This window comes from Myiozetetes cayanensis, unplaced genomic scaffold (genome assembly GCF_022539395.1).
Source record: "Myiozetetes cayanensis isolate MyiCay16 unplaced genomic scaffold, myiCay2020 scf1, whole genome shotgun sequence".
Taxonomy (NCBI): Eukaryota; Metazoa; Chordata; class Aves; order Passeriformes; family Tyrannidae; genus Myiozetetes; species Myiozetetes cayanensis.
Genome location: NW_026086604.1, coordinates 132,916,309 through 132,928,337, shown reverse-complemented (window position 1 = coordinate 132,928,337; position 12,029 = coordinate 132,916,309). Strand labels below are relative to the sequence as shown.

The following is a 12,029-nucleotide window of genomic DNA, read 5'->3' as shown; positions in this document are numbered from 1 at the left end:
TGAAAGGAAGAAGAGAAATTAAAATTCTTCTATCATTTATTGATGTGGAATAATATGCTACTGTAGTCATGTTTATGGTTCTCCTAAGTGGTGTTTAAAAATAATCAAGTTTTATTAGTATAAAAGTCATACTTGCTTTGCCTTTCTTCTTAGCGAAATGCTTTTTTGTTTTGGGCTTTTGTTAACAGTGGGGAATTGGTAAGCAGTATAAACCACATTATTTTTTGATAGTTTTATTTTTTGTCATATAAAAGTCTATTGCACTTAGTAGACTAGGAAGAAAACTTAGCATAACTTGAAAAATATTCATACATTAGCATCTATTTACTTTTTTTATTTTCTACTGCATTATTGAAGTTGATGAATGAGAAAGGAGGCAAGTTGAATGCTTTCTCCTCTTAGAAAACTTTGATTGCTATGGAGATACACATGAGTGACAGAACTGGACTTCATGTGTGTTTAAAGACTGGATACCATGGCAACAGTTATTGTTAAGATAGATCATTTTACTTAATCATGTAGGACTCCAGATGCATTTGCATAAATGCTACTCTACTGTTTACCCTTCACAGAAGAGTCCCAGTAACATTTGTGGTTTACATGCTAATGATAACCTGTAACCATAGTTCTTTCTACATCAAGGATGAACTGCTTAGCAGAAAAAAGAGGGAGAAGAAGAAAAAAACAGGCATCAGGAGTACAGATGAAGCCAAACTCGCTGCTCTAGACAAAAATGAAAGGTGGGAAGGAACTCTCTTGTTTTTCTGCATTTTAAACATTTTGTCAGTTACTGGTTTAGTTCTATCATTTTCTCTTTGCATCATTGAAATATTTTATGAGAAGGCTAGCTGTATTTGTAGCAACAGCCATTCCTGATATAAAGTGTGCAAGTGTAGATGTATTTTCAGGTTTTGACTTGTAAATTAACATGTGATGTTTATCCGGCAGATCAACAATAATTGAAATATTAAGGATGAATTAATGGTATCTGGCTTATCCAAGGGTATTATTTCTATAAGTTGATTTTAGAAGACTTTATGACTTTTCCGTCTTTAAAGGTTTTTGCTTTTGATTGCAAGTAACAGATTTCAATTAATTTGAGCCTTAATTTGTTACTATACTAAGCAAGGAGTTTTTTATGAGGTTTTAATGCTTGTCTGATTAAATGCTTTTTATCTGATGAACTTAAAAACAAGCATGTTGATAAAGGCTTCTGACACATTGTTTGCCAAGGAATACATAGGGAAATAGTGACTTTCAGGACACTCCAAAAGATACCACCATTTCTTCTATTGATTCATAGAAAGAAATAAAGGGTTTAAATAGTTCACACAGCAGGGGCATGAACTGGATCAATGTGGGATGGAGATCAGAGACCATTTTGCTTGTCGTCTTTCCTGGTGACATCAGTGAGTAATGCTCCAGTGAATTGCAAATGACATTAATTTTTATGTATTGTTTTGTTTATGCTACAGTCTTCATATCTGGTTGTCAGCACTTGTGAACACTTGGTTGAGGCTTGAGTGTTCTTTTTGGTTTGGGTTTTTCTTAAAAACTGATTATGGGGCTTATGAATTTATTTTTCTGAAGAAAAGCCCTTTAAGGAGATCAAAATACAGCAATGATTAGAAGTTAACTGTTGCATATTTTGAATTACTCAAAATGTATCTTTTATATTATGTAGTTAGAGATTTTTATGGGAGTTGACAAATGCTAATCATCTTAAAGGATAATGGGAAATTTCTGGCTCTGAGATTGTGTGGCAATAATGAAAAACCTACAATTTTATTTGACTGCAGAATACTGGACAAACCACAGTGGCATGACTTACTTCCATGCAAGCTGGGAATATGGTTCTGTCTCACAGTGAAAGCTTTACCTCAGCTATTCCAGGTAATAGTAATAATTTTGAATTGTATTACTTTATTTTCCTCGATGGTGTTATTATGCATAATCAGATGTGTAGCACTTGTTCTTAATTAATATTTTGTTTCAAACACATACCATTTGTATGTGTGTGTGTATATATAAATTACTGTTTGAAGGCAATTTTAACATCAAATTCATGGGAATATGAATATATTCTAAATGGATATTAATCTTAACATGCTAGGGAAGCAGTTTCTGTTAGGCAAAACTACAAGAATAAATGATGGGAGAGGAGTGATATTTATCCATCTAATTAGGAATAGCAATGTCTTTTAAGTGATTTTAACAGAAGTACTTTTATCTCAAATCGGCAATTTCATAGCAAATTTTAATATGTCATTTAAATTTGAGGTAACAGTGAAATTGGTTTTTCTGATTGACTTTCTTTAATTCACTGGATAATGATACAAATTGATACCTGGAATTACTAAGATAAAGTAACAAAGGTATGGTTGTAATTTGTGAACATCATTGTGGCAGACTTGCTCACAGATGTGGTTTTCAATCTAATACTGTGAACTGGAAAATGTAGCTGGTACTCAACCAGTGCAAGTGTTGGCAGATCAGTTATCAAAATAACTTTTTTAGTATCACCTGCTCTTTCTTTTATTTTCCCTTGAATGCACAGTTTTGTTTTTAGTACCCTTGTCCCTGCTAATATGGATCAGGGAATGCAAGGTGGATTTGCCTTGGTTTACAGAAATACTGGGTATTAATTTAAAAGTATAAGTATTATACATGTCATCAGTGTTCGTTTTTTGTCTGTGTTTAAGATGGAAATAAGCCTATAGTTCAGAATTCTTACCTTGTTGGCAAAAACTTTGTAAAAGTTATAAATGCAATACAGTCTGGTCTTTCAGCATCCATTTTTATAGTAACCTTTACCTTTTCCTACAAAGAGATGCAAAAGTTAATACTTCTTTCTTTTTTAAAAATTTTGTCAGAACTCTGTGGCTATTTTATTAAAGAAACCTTCTTTTTGCAAGTTTTAAAGCAAAATAATTATGCTTAATCAACTGTTGTGTCCCACTTAATCTTTGGGGCTCCTCCCTCACTGAGGTGAATAAGATAGAAAATAATTAAAGTCAGCAAACTCTGTAGCTGCATTTTTGAAACTTTATTCATAATTACAGTACTTTCCCTTTTGTCTTGATTGCAAAATATTTAAAAAATACAGGATATAGTAAGATTCATGAATAATTTTAAATTAGGATTTTTTATGGGCTTCTTATCACTTTTATGACATCACTATAATAGGTTTCAGATTTGCTGTTTAAAAAGCAGCTCCTATGTCTGCTCAGAATAGGCAAAAAAGATGAATACAACAAAAGTGATGTTTCGTGCTTTGCAGAACTTAACCTTTCTTTGGATTCCTGATCCACTGAATTAATGGTAGTGGGAAAAAAAAAAGTACAATAACTTCTGGAAAATTGGAGGCTATCAGACAGGTTTGGTGGAGGGGGAAGCATAATGTAGAGAAATTCAGAGCAGAAAGGCTTTGATGCAAGGAGGAAGCAAAGAGTAAATTCTAGAGTAAATTGCCACGTATATGAATGACTCGACTGCTTAACTGCAGGGTTTGTTTTGTTGTTGTGTAATGTGACCTGCTAATTTTGTAAGTTAAAATACAATAAACCATGTGTAATCTTCAATATTAGGAATATTGAGGACATCAGGTGACTGAAATAAATTACTGTAGCTTATTAGGTAACAATACTTAAGGAATTATTACCTCTTCTGAAGAGCATAAAAGCAGCAGTGATCTCATGTTGGAGCTGTTTTCTGAAATGACAGTTGAAAAGATACCTGGTAGGTTGTAGCTACCTGGACAGAGAGTCTGGCCTTTTTTTGAGTTATATTTAAGGTTTTGGCAAGTTCTGCCTTAATTGCAGTTACCAGCATAGAGTAAAATGTTATCTGTACTTGTGAGATTATACCCTGTTACAACAATCATATTTTGAATATAAGTGCTTTTCTCTTCAACACTAACATAGGATTGAGATTTCAGAGTATTTCATGCTTTTAATGTAAGTAGAATCACTAGGGCAGTTCTTCTAGAAGAAGAAGGATCCTACAGGTCCTGAGTAGTGTTGTATTTCCAGGTCACACATGCAGATTATTTAACATGGTGTTGCAGAGGTTGACGTCAGGATGGACGCTACAAATTTTAGGTTTTTTATTGCTTTAATGTTGATGATTTTTTCAGTCATTTAAGAGCCAGCAAGTTGTTTTCAAAATTGGCTGTCATTCACCTGCAACTAATACAATTGTAGATGAACTTCTGAAAATGCATCCATATTTAAATGAACCCTGTTTGGGACAGGGTAAGGTAAGAGTTAGCAATACTTTTAATTGAATATTTCTTCTGCCACTGAGTTTTTCAGAGCCCTGCTAGTGAAACAACTGAACTGTTTCCTTAAATTAAGGAAACAAACCCACCTACCTGTGTACACAAGTTTTGACTCAGAGGAGACTTTATTAAAAACAACCCTAAAACAAACACAAAACCAAACCACCACCACCACCAAATAGGATCCCAACAAAACAAAAAATACAGGCAGAGGTCTATTTAAACTTTTTGTTCTCATACTGAATATCTTTTACCTAGCATCCATCTCTACCCCCATTAGTTAATGTGAATATTCTGCTTAGAACAACTCTGTCTGTGGGTTCAGCTTGCTGAGCTTCTGCCCATGCCTGGCTCTCATTTGTCCAATTGAGTGTCTTTCTCCTACTTCTCTTCCTCCTTCAAAATGTCAGATTTCAGAAGGAGGCACTTAAAATAATTAAGGTGGGCCTTCACTGAGGAAAAATGCTTTGTTTGCATGCCCTTGTGATGGCCTGTGCCATTTTATCGTAGCCTGCATTTTATGTCAAGAAATTGGAAGAAAAATGGGTGAGAGGAGGATGAGAGAAACTAAGAAAATGAGTGGTTTTTTAAACTGTTGACAATTGTATTTTGAGAGAGACTACATAGGTTTTTATATCCACGCATTTAGTTTAATTAAATTTAGGGGTGAAAAGAACATCTTTAAGCTTTTTTGAAGAAACGAAGGGAGTAGAATATGTAAAATGTATCATAAGTCAAATATCTGTGCTGTGAAAGAAGCATTAAGTGGAGGATAAATTACATAGAATATTATTGAGTTTAATTCTTATAATGTAGGTTAAGAAAAAGATAGAAAAGAATGAAAGTTGTTTCTAAGGTCATTTATAGTCAACTCTTTCATGAGAATGACCTGGAAGAAGAGTTTTTATTTAAAAATATATGTAAAAGAAAAAGAAGGGGGAAGTCCCCTCCAGTAACTCAATTAAAACTATTATTTGAACTGAAATTTCTTCTTAGAAAGAAATAAACTAGCTACGTGTAGTGTGCAAGAATTTCAGTTCAAATGCTGTATGCAATATGGAACAGACAGTTGTGTAATGTACTTTTGTGGGAGAAGTGTCATAAATAAATGGCAGTTTATTCCAAAAACAGCTGACCAGGGATTTTTTTTGGATGTGCAGACACACAACTTTAGAAAAGTGGTCTTTTAAAAAATATTGTTAATTATTCTTCACAAAATATTTCCTTCAGAAAAGAGAAGAGTGTTTCTTAGTATTCCTGTCAACTACTTTTCCTCTGCATTGATGTGATGAAGTTTAGCAATGAATATCTTTATTTTTACACCAAGTAAATTATGAGCCCTTGTACTCAGGGTAATGAAACAGAATGCATTTCTGTTTCAGACAGAAATGGATTCTTTTTAAGAAAAGAAAGTGTCCTTCTTTTGTCTCCAAATGCTGTAGGTGTAGTGCACACACCCTTGCAGTGAGCGGATGGGAGGACTGCTGGTGGCTTGCCAGTAACGAGAAGGCAGTTTGAGCTCAATATGTAGTTGCGCTGGGTATAACCCAGTGAGATTATCAACAAAGCTTTCAATTACAATTGAAACTTGTGTTTATAAAGACCTTTGTGTAACACAAAGTGAATTAAAACAAAAAGACCAGTAATTTATTTTTATGTAGACTACCAGATGGTAATTACTGTAGCTGATTTAGTAGCCTGGAATAGATTCAAACTAGTGACCCAGAGGTGTTTAATTTCTTGGCATTTTTTGCTCAGGTTTTCTTTTAATCCATGATCACAATTCAACACCTGTTTAGAGATGGTTTGGCTTTGGCCTTAAACGGATTGGCAATGTGTCATTAAACTCAAGAGGCTTTGCCAGCAGGGCACCTCCTCTGGCAAGTTAGCTTTTAAGCAAGATTTGATTATGGTCAGCTAATGTTGTATTTGTGAGTTGTTTTTGTCTTCACATATGACTATATAAAACTTTGTGAGATTAAAACAAACTTTATTGCATTTAATAAGGTAAGCCTTAAAAAAGAGATTTTTTTAAGAAAAGGCTTTATTCAAATCAGTAAGGTTAAATATATCTTTATTCCCCAGCTTTGCGGGGTTTTGACGTATTCCAATTCACTGTACAGCACCAATGTTGCTGTAATTTGTGGGGAGTGAGCAATTGCAGGATGTGTGGCACGAGTGATTGCCCATTTGCTCTGTTTCTTGCTATTTCACAGCTGTTGGGAGAACCAAAGTAGGGATGAAGCTCTTGACCCTGAGGTCAATTAGAAGCTTAGAAGCAGGTCAGAGGAGAGGGGATGGTAAAACAAGTATTCTGGGTGTATGCAAGTTAGCAAAAATAATTTGTGCCTAACAGGATATTGTTTGAGGCTCTGGAGACAAAATGTGCTGCATAGGGAAAGTTTCAAGTAAATGTAAGACAGTAAACAAATTTGCTTTTAATTGCCTGCTCTGCTGTGGCAGCTTCTTCAGATCACTGACTGTTTGTTTGCACGTCCTACCACACGTGTCAGAGGAGCGTAGATCCGACAGGAGCTCCTGTGTCCGAGACAACACTGTCTCTCAGTTAATGGAGCAGCTCTGCTGTGGTATGAGGCTTCATGGGGTGTGAAATGGGTCCCAGAGAGGCCTTGCAGCACTGGCCTCTGTTCCCACTTGTGGCTGCCTTTGTCTCACCACTGGGCATGTGGAATTCCCTGCAGGTACTGCAGTGCCACAGCCAGCTGCTGGTCACCTGGTGCAGCCAAGCTTGGGAGCCACGCTGCAGCTGCCCAGGGGCTGTGCACAGCTGAAGAACCTCGCCACACCTGGGATTATTCCAAGGTCAAAGCGTGATTTTCTGGTTACACAGGAGAAAATAATGTAATTCTTATTTGTTTACTAGATTGCCTTTGGGCAAAGATGTAAAAATGCCAAAGAGAAGTATGAATCATAATGTTCAACTCTTTTTTTAAAACATTATTTCTTACTATAACACATTGAAATCACTAGTTTAGAAACCCATCCAAAGAGTATTTTTGCTGTGGTATAATGGCTTGCATTTTTATTGCATAGAACTAGCAAATTGAAGGTTGGCTGTTGCAGTAAATTTAATTTTGCAGTAAATTTAATTTAACTCCTTTCTCCCCTTTTTTAATATAAATTTTACAATGACACTACACTTAAAAAACCCAAAAAACTGGTTCAGGAACTCCATACAAGTATTCATCTTCAAGTCTATAAATTGATTTAATAAAAATTAGTCCAAAGAAAATTATTTCAATATAGTGATTTTAAGTATGCTTGTGGGAGAGTTTTCAGTTAACTGTAAACTCTGAGGGGATGCATTTTGTTTGTATCAGTCCCTTACCTAGAGGACCAAAATGTGGAACTGAGATGCAGATGCACATACTACAAATACAGCAAGTTGTTTCCAATGTTTGCCTTCTTTCTCCTAGTCTCCAGTGTTTCTGAGGTAGACCAGAAAACCAGCAAGATTAACTGGAGGAAAAAAAACCCAAACCAAAAAACCTCGAGGAAAGCAAACAAAGAAAACCTCATCACCCTTCCAAAAAGTCAAGGAGAGGCCAAAATGCCTGAGTCTTACTCAGAACTGAAGTTTTTGGTTCTAGAATTAGCACAGTTTGAATAAATGCTGTATCTGGTGATTTAAAAGCAACAAACAAACAAAAAACCCACCCCAAATCCCCACCAAAACCCCAAAGCCCCAAACAAATGAGAAACCCCCCCTGGAAATCCAGTATCAAATATTTCTGTATTTCTGCGTAACTCAAACTCAGTTTTGTCTTGGCAATCTCAAATTTATTAACATGACATGATAGCGATATAGAGAGAAACTATATTTTTCAAGAATTTTCCAGTATTCTTCTTATTTGTGACTAAAATATTGAAAATATAATAAGTGTTTTTATTTTTATTCCACAACACTTTTTGAATTTTTCATTAAATATGAGGGTAAACACAGAACTTCCTATATATGACAGTTTAAATATAATTTAGAAATACTAACAGTAGAACTTTGCATTTCCAATACATTATTTTTTCATTCTATTCCTTTTTGAAAAGTCTGTGTTTGAAATCGTAGTATAAGAAACTGGCATATATCAACTCTCTTCTTTATTATTTTTGCTTAACTAATTACATGTTACTGCTTTGATGGTGAGAAGAGGTAATATATTTGTATTGATATTCTTTCTGAAAACTTCTTAAACTCCTGCAAATGAGAAAAAAAATATTTCTGATTAAGTGAGGTGGAGCTTTTAGTTAGAACAGTTGCAAAACTTTGTACTTGTGTGTCTCTTTTCTCTGTATCTTTCCATCCCCAGAAGCACAAAAATGTTGCTTTTCTTATGTTTATTACCTCTTGAAGGTGAAGTGTACATCAGGTGTAAAATTTTGATGTTGCAAATATTTTGAGCTGATTCTTGGGAGAGGAGCATTAGATTGGAAAAGACTGTATTGATGTTGCCAGGGCCCTTTAGGGCCCTGAAACGTTTGCATTGAGACAAAATGACTGCTTAAATTTATCACTCTGGAAAGTAAAAAATCTGAACATAGATCTATTTTTAAATACTTATGCTATCAAAACTGAATATGCTTGAAAATGAATATTCTTGTTTAGACTGATTGAAAGCTAATGAGGAGTAAATTGAAATGGGCTTATTTATGTTAAGGCAGAAGTTTTCTTCAAAGAACTTCCTATTTTAAATGGTTTTCTAGTGTTTTTTCATTTTGACCTATAATATCTAATACCCATAAAATTTGTGTCTGTGGCTAAAATCTTTACTCAGGTATGCCTTTTAATTTCTCTTTACAACCTGTAGAGCCATTTCTTATACTTTTGTGGGAAGGATTTGATTTTCAAATCTTCAAAATCCATTTTGAATACAGCTTTTAGTTGGTTTTTTTTCCTTGCATTTCTTTATATGTGTACATTTGTCTGTGCTTCAAAATGTGCAGTCTCCCCTTTTTTTTGTTATTATGGTACCAGCCATAGTAAACTTATCAATAAGATAAAAGACTGATGTTGCCTTTATTACCTGCATATTACTCCATTTGTAGCGCTAATCCATTTTATATCTATAAAGCAACAATACTACCAAATTTCATTTATGTGCTTCTGACTAGTTTTCTTTGTTGTTCAGCTATTGTGTCTCATTTTCATCTGAGCCACATTTCCAATTGTTCTGTGATTGACGGGCTGGAGAGATTGACAGTTACCCCCTAGTGCCTGCTGTCTGGAGATCCCACAAGCAATAATGGATTTTACTCCAGAATTTAGCATCAAATATTGGCTTTCAGTGTCAAATGGGTTAAATTTAAATGCCAGTTAATTGTAGCCATTTTGAAATCATAGCCTTAAACAAAAGCGTTTTTTGGAGATCAGTATATCTGAGTCTTGTGTATGCCACGCAACCCAAATGTCTCAAACTTACAGCAGAGTAACCCATTGCATTTATGGCTGTTCCTGTTTCTTAATGAAGCAAATAGTCCAGATCTGCAGAGTATAAGGAAAGTTTCCATATGTGGTAGGGAATTCATATTTCAGGTAAATATATATATATAAAAGAGAACCAATAATAAATATAAAATACAATATAAATATAATAATATATAAAATATATATAAAAAAGAGAATCAATGTTGATCCTAATTCTGTAATTCAGTGTTCTAACATAGAAACTGAATATGCTTCCTCAAATGTTAATACTAGTCTTCCTGTACTTACACATTTTTTTTAGCCACAATTTTACTAAAACCACAAAAAAAACCTTCTTCCCCAAACTCCAAACTGTAAGCATGTGAGATACTCTCTTCTGTTATGTTCCAGCAGCAAAAAGTTATGTAAACTCTTTAAAATTACTTCTGTGTTAAAGACAAATAGTGAGTAAGAAGAGGAATTTTGGAAGGAGGTGGAACCTCACTGATCTTTTGTGGCGATTTGTTAGAGTTGTTCTTCAAAGCTGCTGACTTGTATTGATGAGATGTCTCCAAAACATTACAAGGTTCTGCTCAGAGCTGGGCCGTGGTTCCTGTCCTGTGTTTTCCCACCTCCCTCAAGTATCTTTGCAGAGGTAGATGCCAGCATAACACGAGGAACAACTGTTGTGTCACAGTATCATTGTAGGAAGAAATGGTTTTGAGTGATTTCTACCATTAGAGCCAGCAATGACTGCTTACCTCAGTTTTTTCTTTTCAAGATTTGTTAAGATGTCTTATTTCATGTTAATGATACCAGGTTGTGTTCAAATCTATGGAATTTTAGTTGACATTGTAAAAGAGTAGCAAATGTTTTTTTATAATACATTATACATTAAAATTTAAATCACCCTTTAATGTATAATATGGTACTGTTAGTGTAATAACAGGAAATTATTTTTGGCTATAAAGAACTAAAATTAAGTTTATCTAATTCTGTAATTAATGTTTACATAATACGGTAGATATTCTGCATGCTTGTAAAAGATAAGTAACAACTTGTGTATTTCAGCATTTCTATCATAAATTCCTTGGTTTTGAATGAGTATAGAAATCTCTTAAACTGGTAAGTGAGAGTAAGAAAACTCTCCATACTTCTTACTTCAGCAATCTGGTTGTTCAATTTGGGAAGCTTTCAATGCAAATTTATAATTATTAATTCATCAGATTTTGGAAATGTGTACCTTATTGTAGTATTTGTGACAAGACTGTGACTCTTTCATATATACATTTGCTATATAGATTTCAAATTAGAATCTAATCCTTGGAGAAAAAAAACCAATATCTATTATTTTCAACACTTTAATAGCAATTTAGAAGTTGGTTTAAAAAAGAAAGGGGAACAAACTGGAACATGCAGTGAGTGTTACCTTAATGAGTTCACACTAAGGTGACTGCTGCCTAGGAGTTGTTTTTGTTTGTTCCTGCACACACTACTTTAATTAAAACCTTTTCTTTCTCTGTTGAACTTCCAGATTGCTGATGTGAGCAAAGGCGAGGGTGGGGTAAATGGTCTCTTCCAAAGCTGTAGGTAGTTTCTCTAACCATTTTGCTTTTCAGGTTGTCAATGAGCATCATGGTCTGTAATATCAACACTATTACTTTTGAACCTTTATTACACGAATTCTGCATTCTGAGCAAATACTTTCTAGGCTGAAAATTGATGTAACTCAAGGAAACAAATATATCTTAAAATTTTTTTTCAAGGTTAATTGAGAACTTAAAACAGAGCCATTGCAATAACTTGTTTGTATAAGGATGCTAATGCCATTGCAACGTTTTCTTAAAGGATGCCAGACAATTATATGTAGAATATAAAGAAACAAAAATGAAGGCGAAAGAAGATGCCCTGGCTAAGGCTGAACTTGAAACACTTCAGAGTGAGTTTTTACCACTGTCTTAATAAACAAAGATGTAATATGATATGCCTTCTGCAGCTGGATGTATATGAACAAACATTTTTATAATCTCCTAAACTACATGCTTTAAATATTCCTGTACTGCTGTTAAATTTAAATAAGCTTTTAATTTTGTGGCTAATTTTGCAGTAGGCTTCTGGTTTGTTCCTATAGAAGCATAAAACTCAGGTGGTAGATATATCGTAGCAAAAAGAACATACTTTGCTAGAAATGTTGCTTTACAGGAGCAGGATATCTCAAAATTATAGATCTTGAAGTAAACGTTTTCTGAAGTGACATTTTGAGTTTTTGTATTCTCTTTGTCTGTAAATATTTTTTAAATAATGTGTGTAATGATTCTTTTGTGCGTATTG

General features: G+C 34.2%; 1 protein-coding gene across 2 annotated transcripts in view; it reads left to right on the top strand.

Annotated features, from left to right (window-relative positions):
• The window catches only part of DNAJC1 (DnaJ heat shock protein family (Hsp40) member C1), a 102,663-nt gene that overhangs the window by 44,337 nt on the left and 46,297 nt on the right, over window positions 1–12,029 (top strand). For both annotated transcript variants that reach the window (XM_050325669.1, XM_050325678.1), the window contains exons 5-7: window positions 643–740; window positions 1,800–1,893; window positions 11,547–11,637. In XM_050325669.1, coding sequence (XP_050181626.1) covers window positions 643–740; window positions 1,800–1,893; window positions 11,547–11,637 — 283 coding nt within the window. The remainder of the gene's footprint in view (window positions 1–642; window positions 741–1,799; window positions 1,894–11,546; window positions 11,638–12,029) is intronic.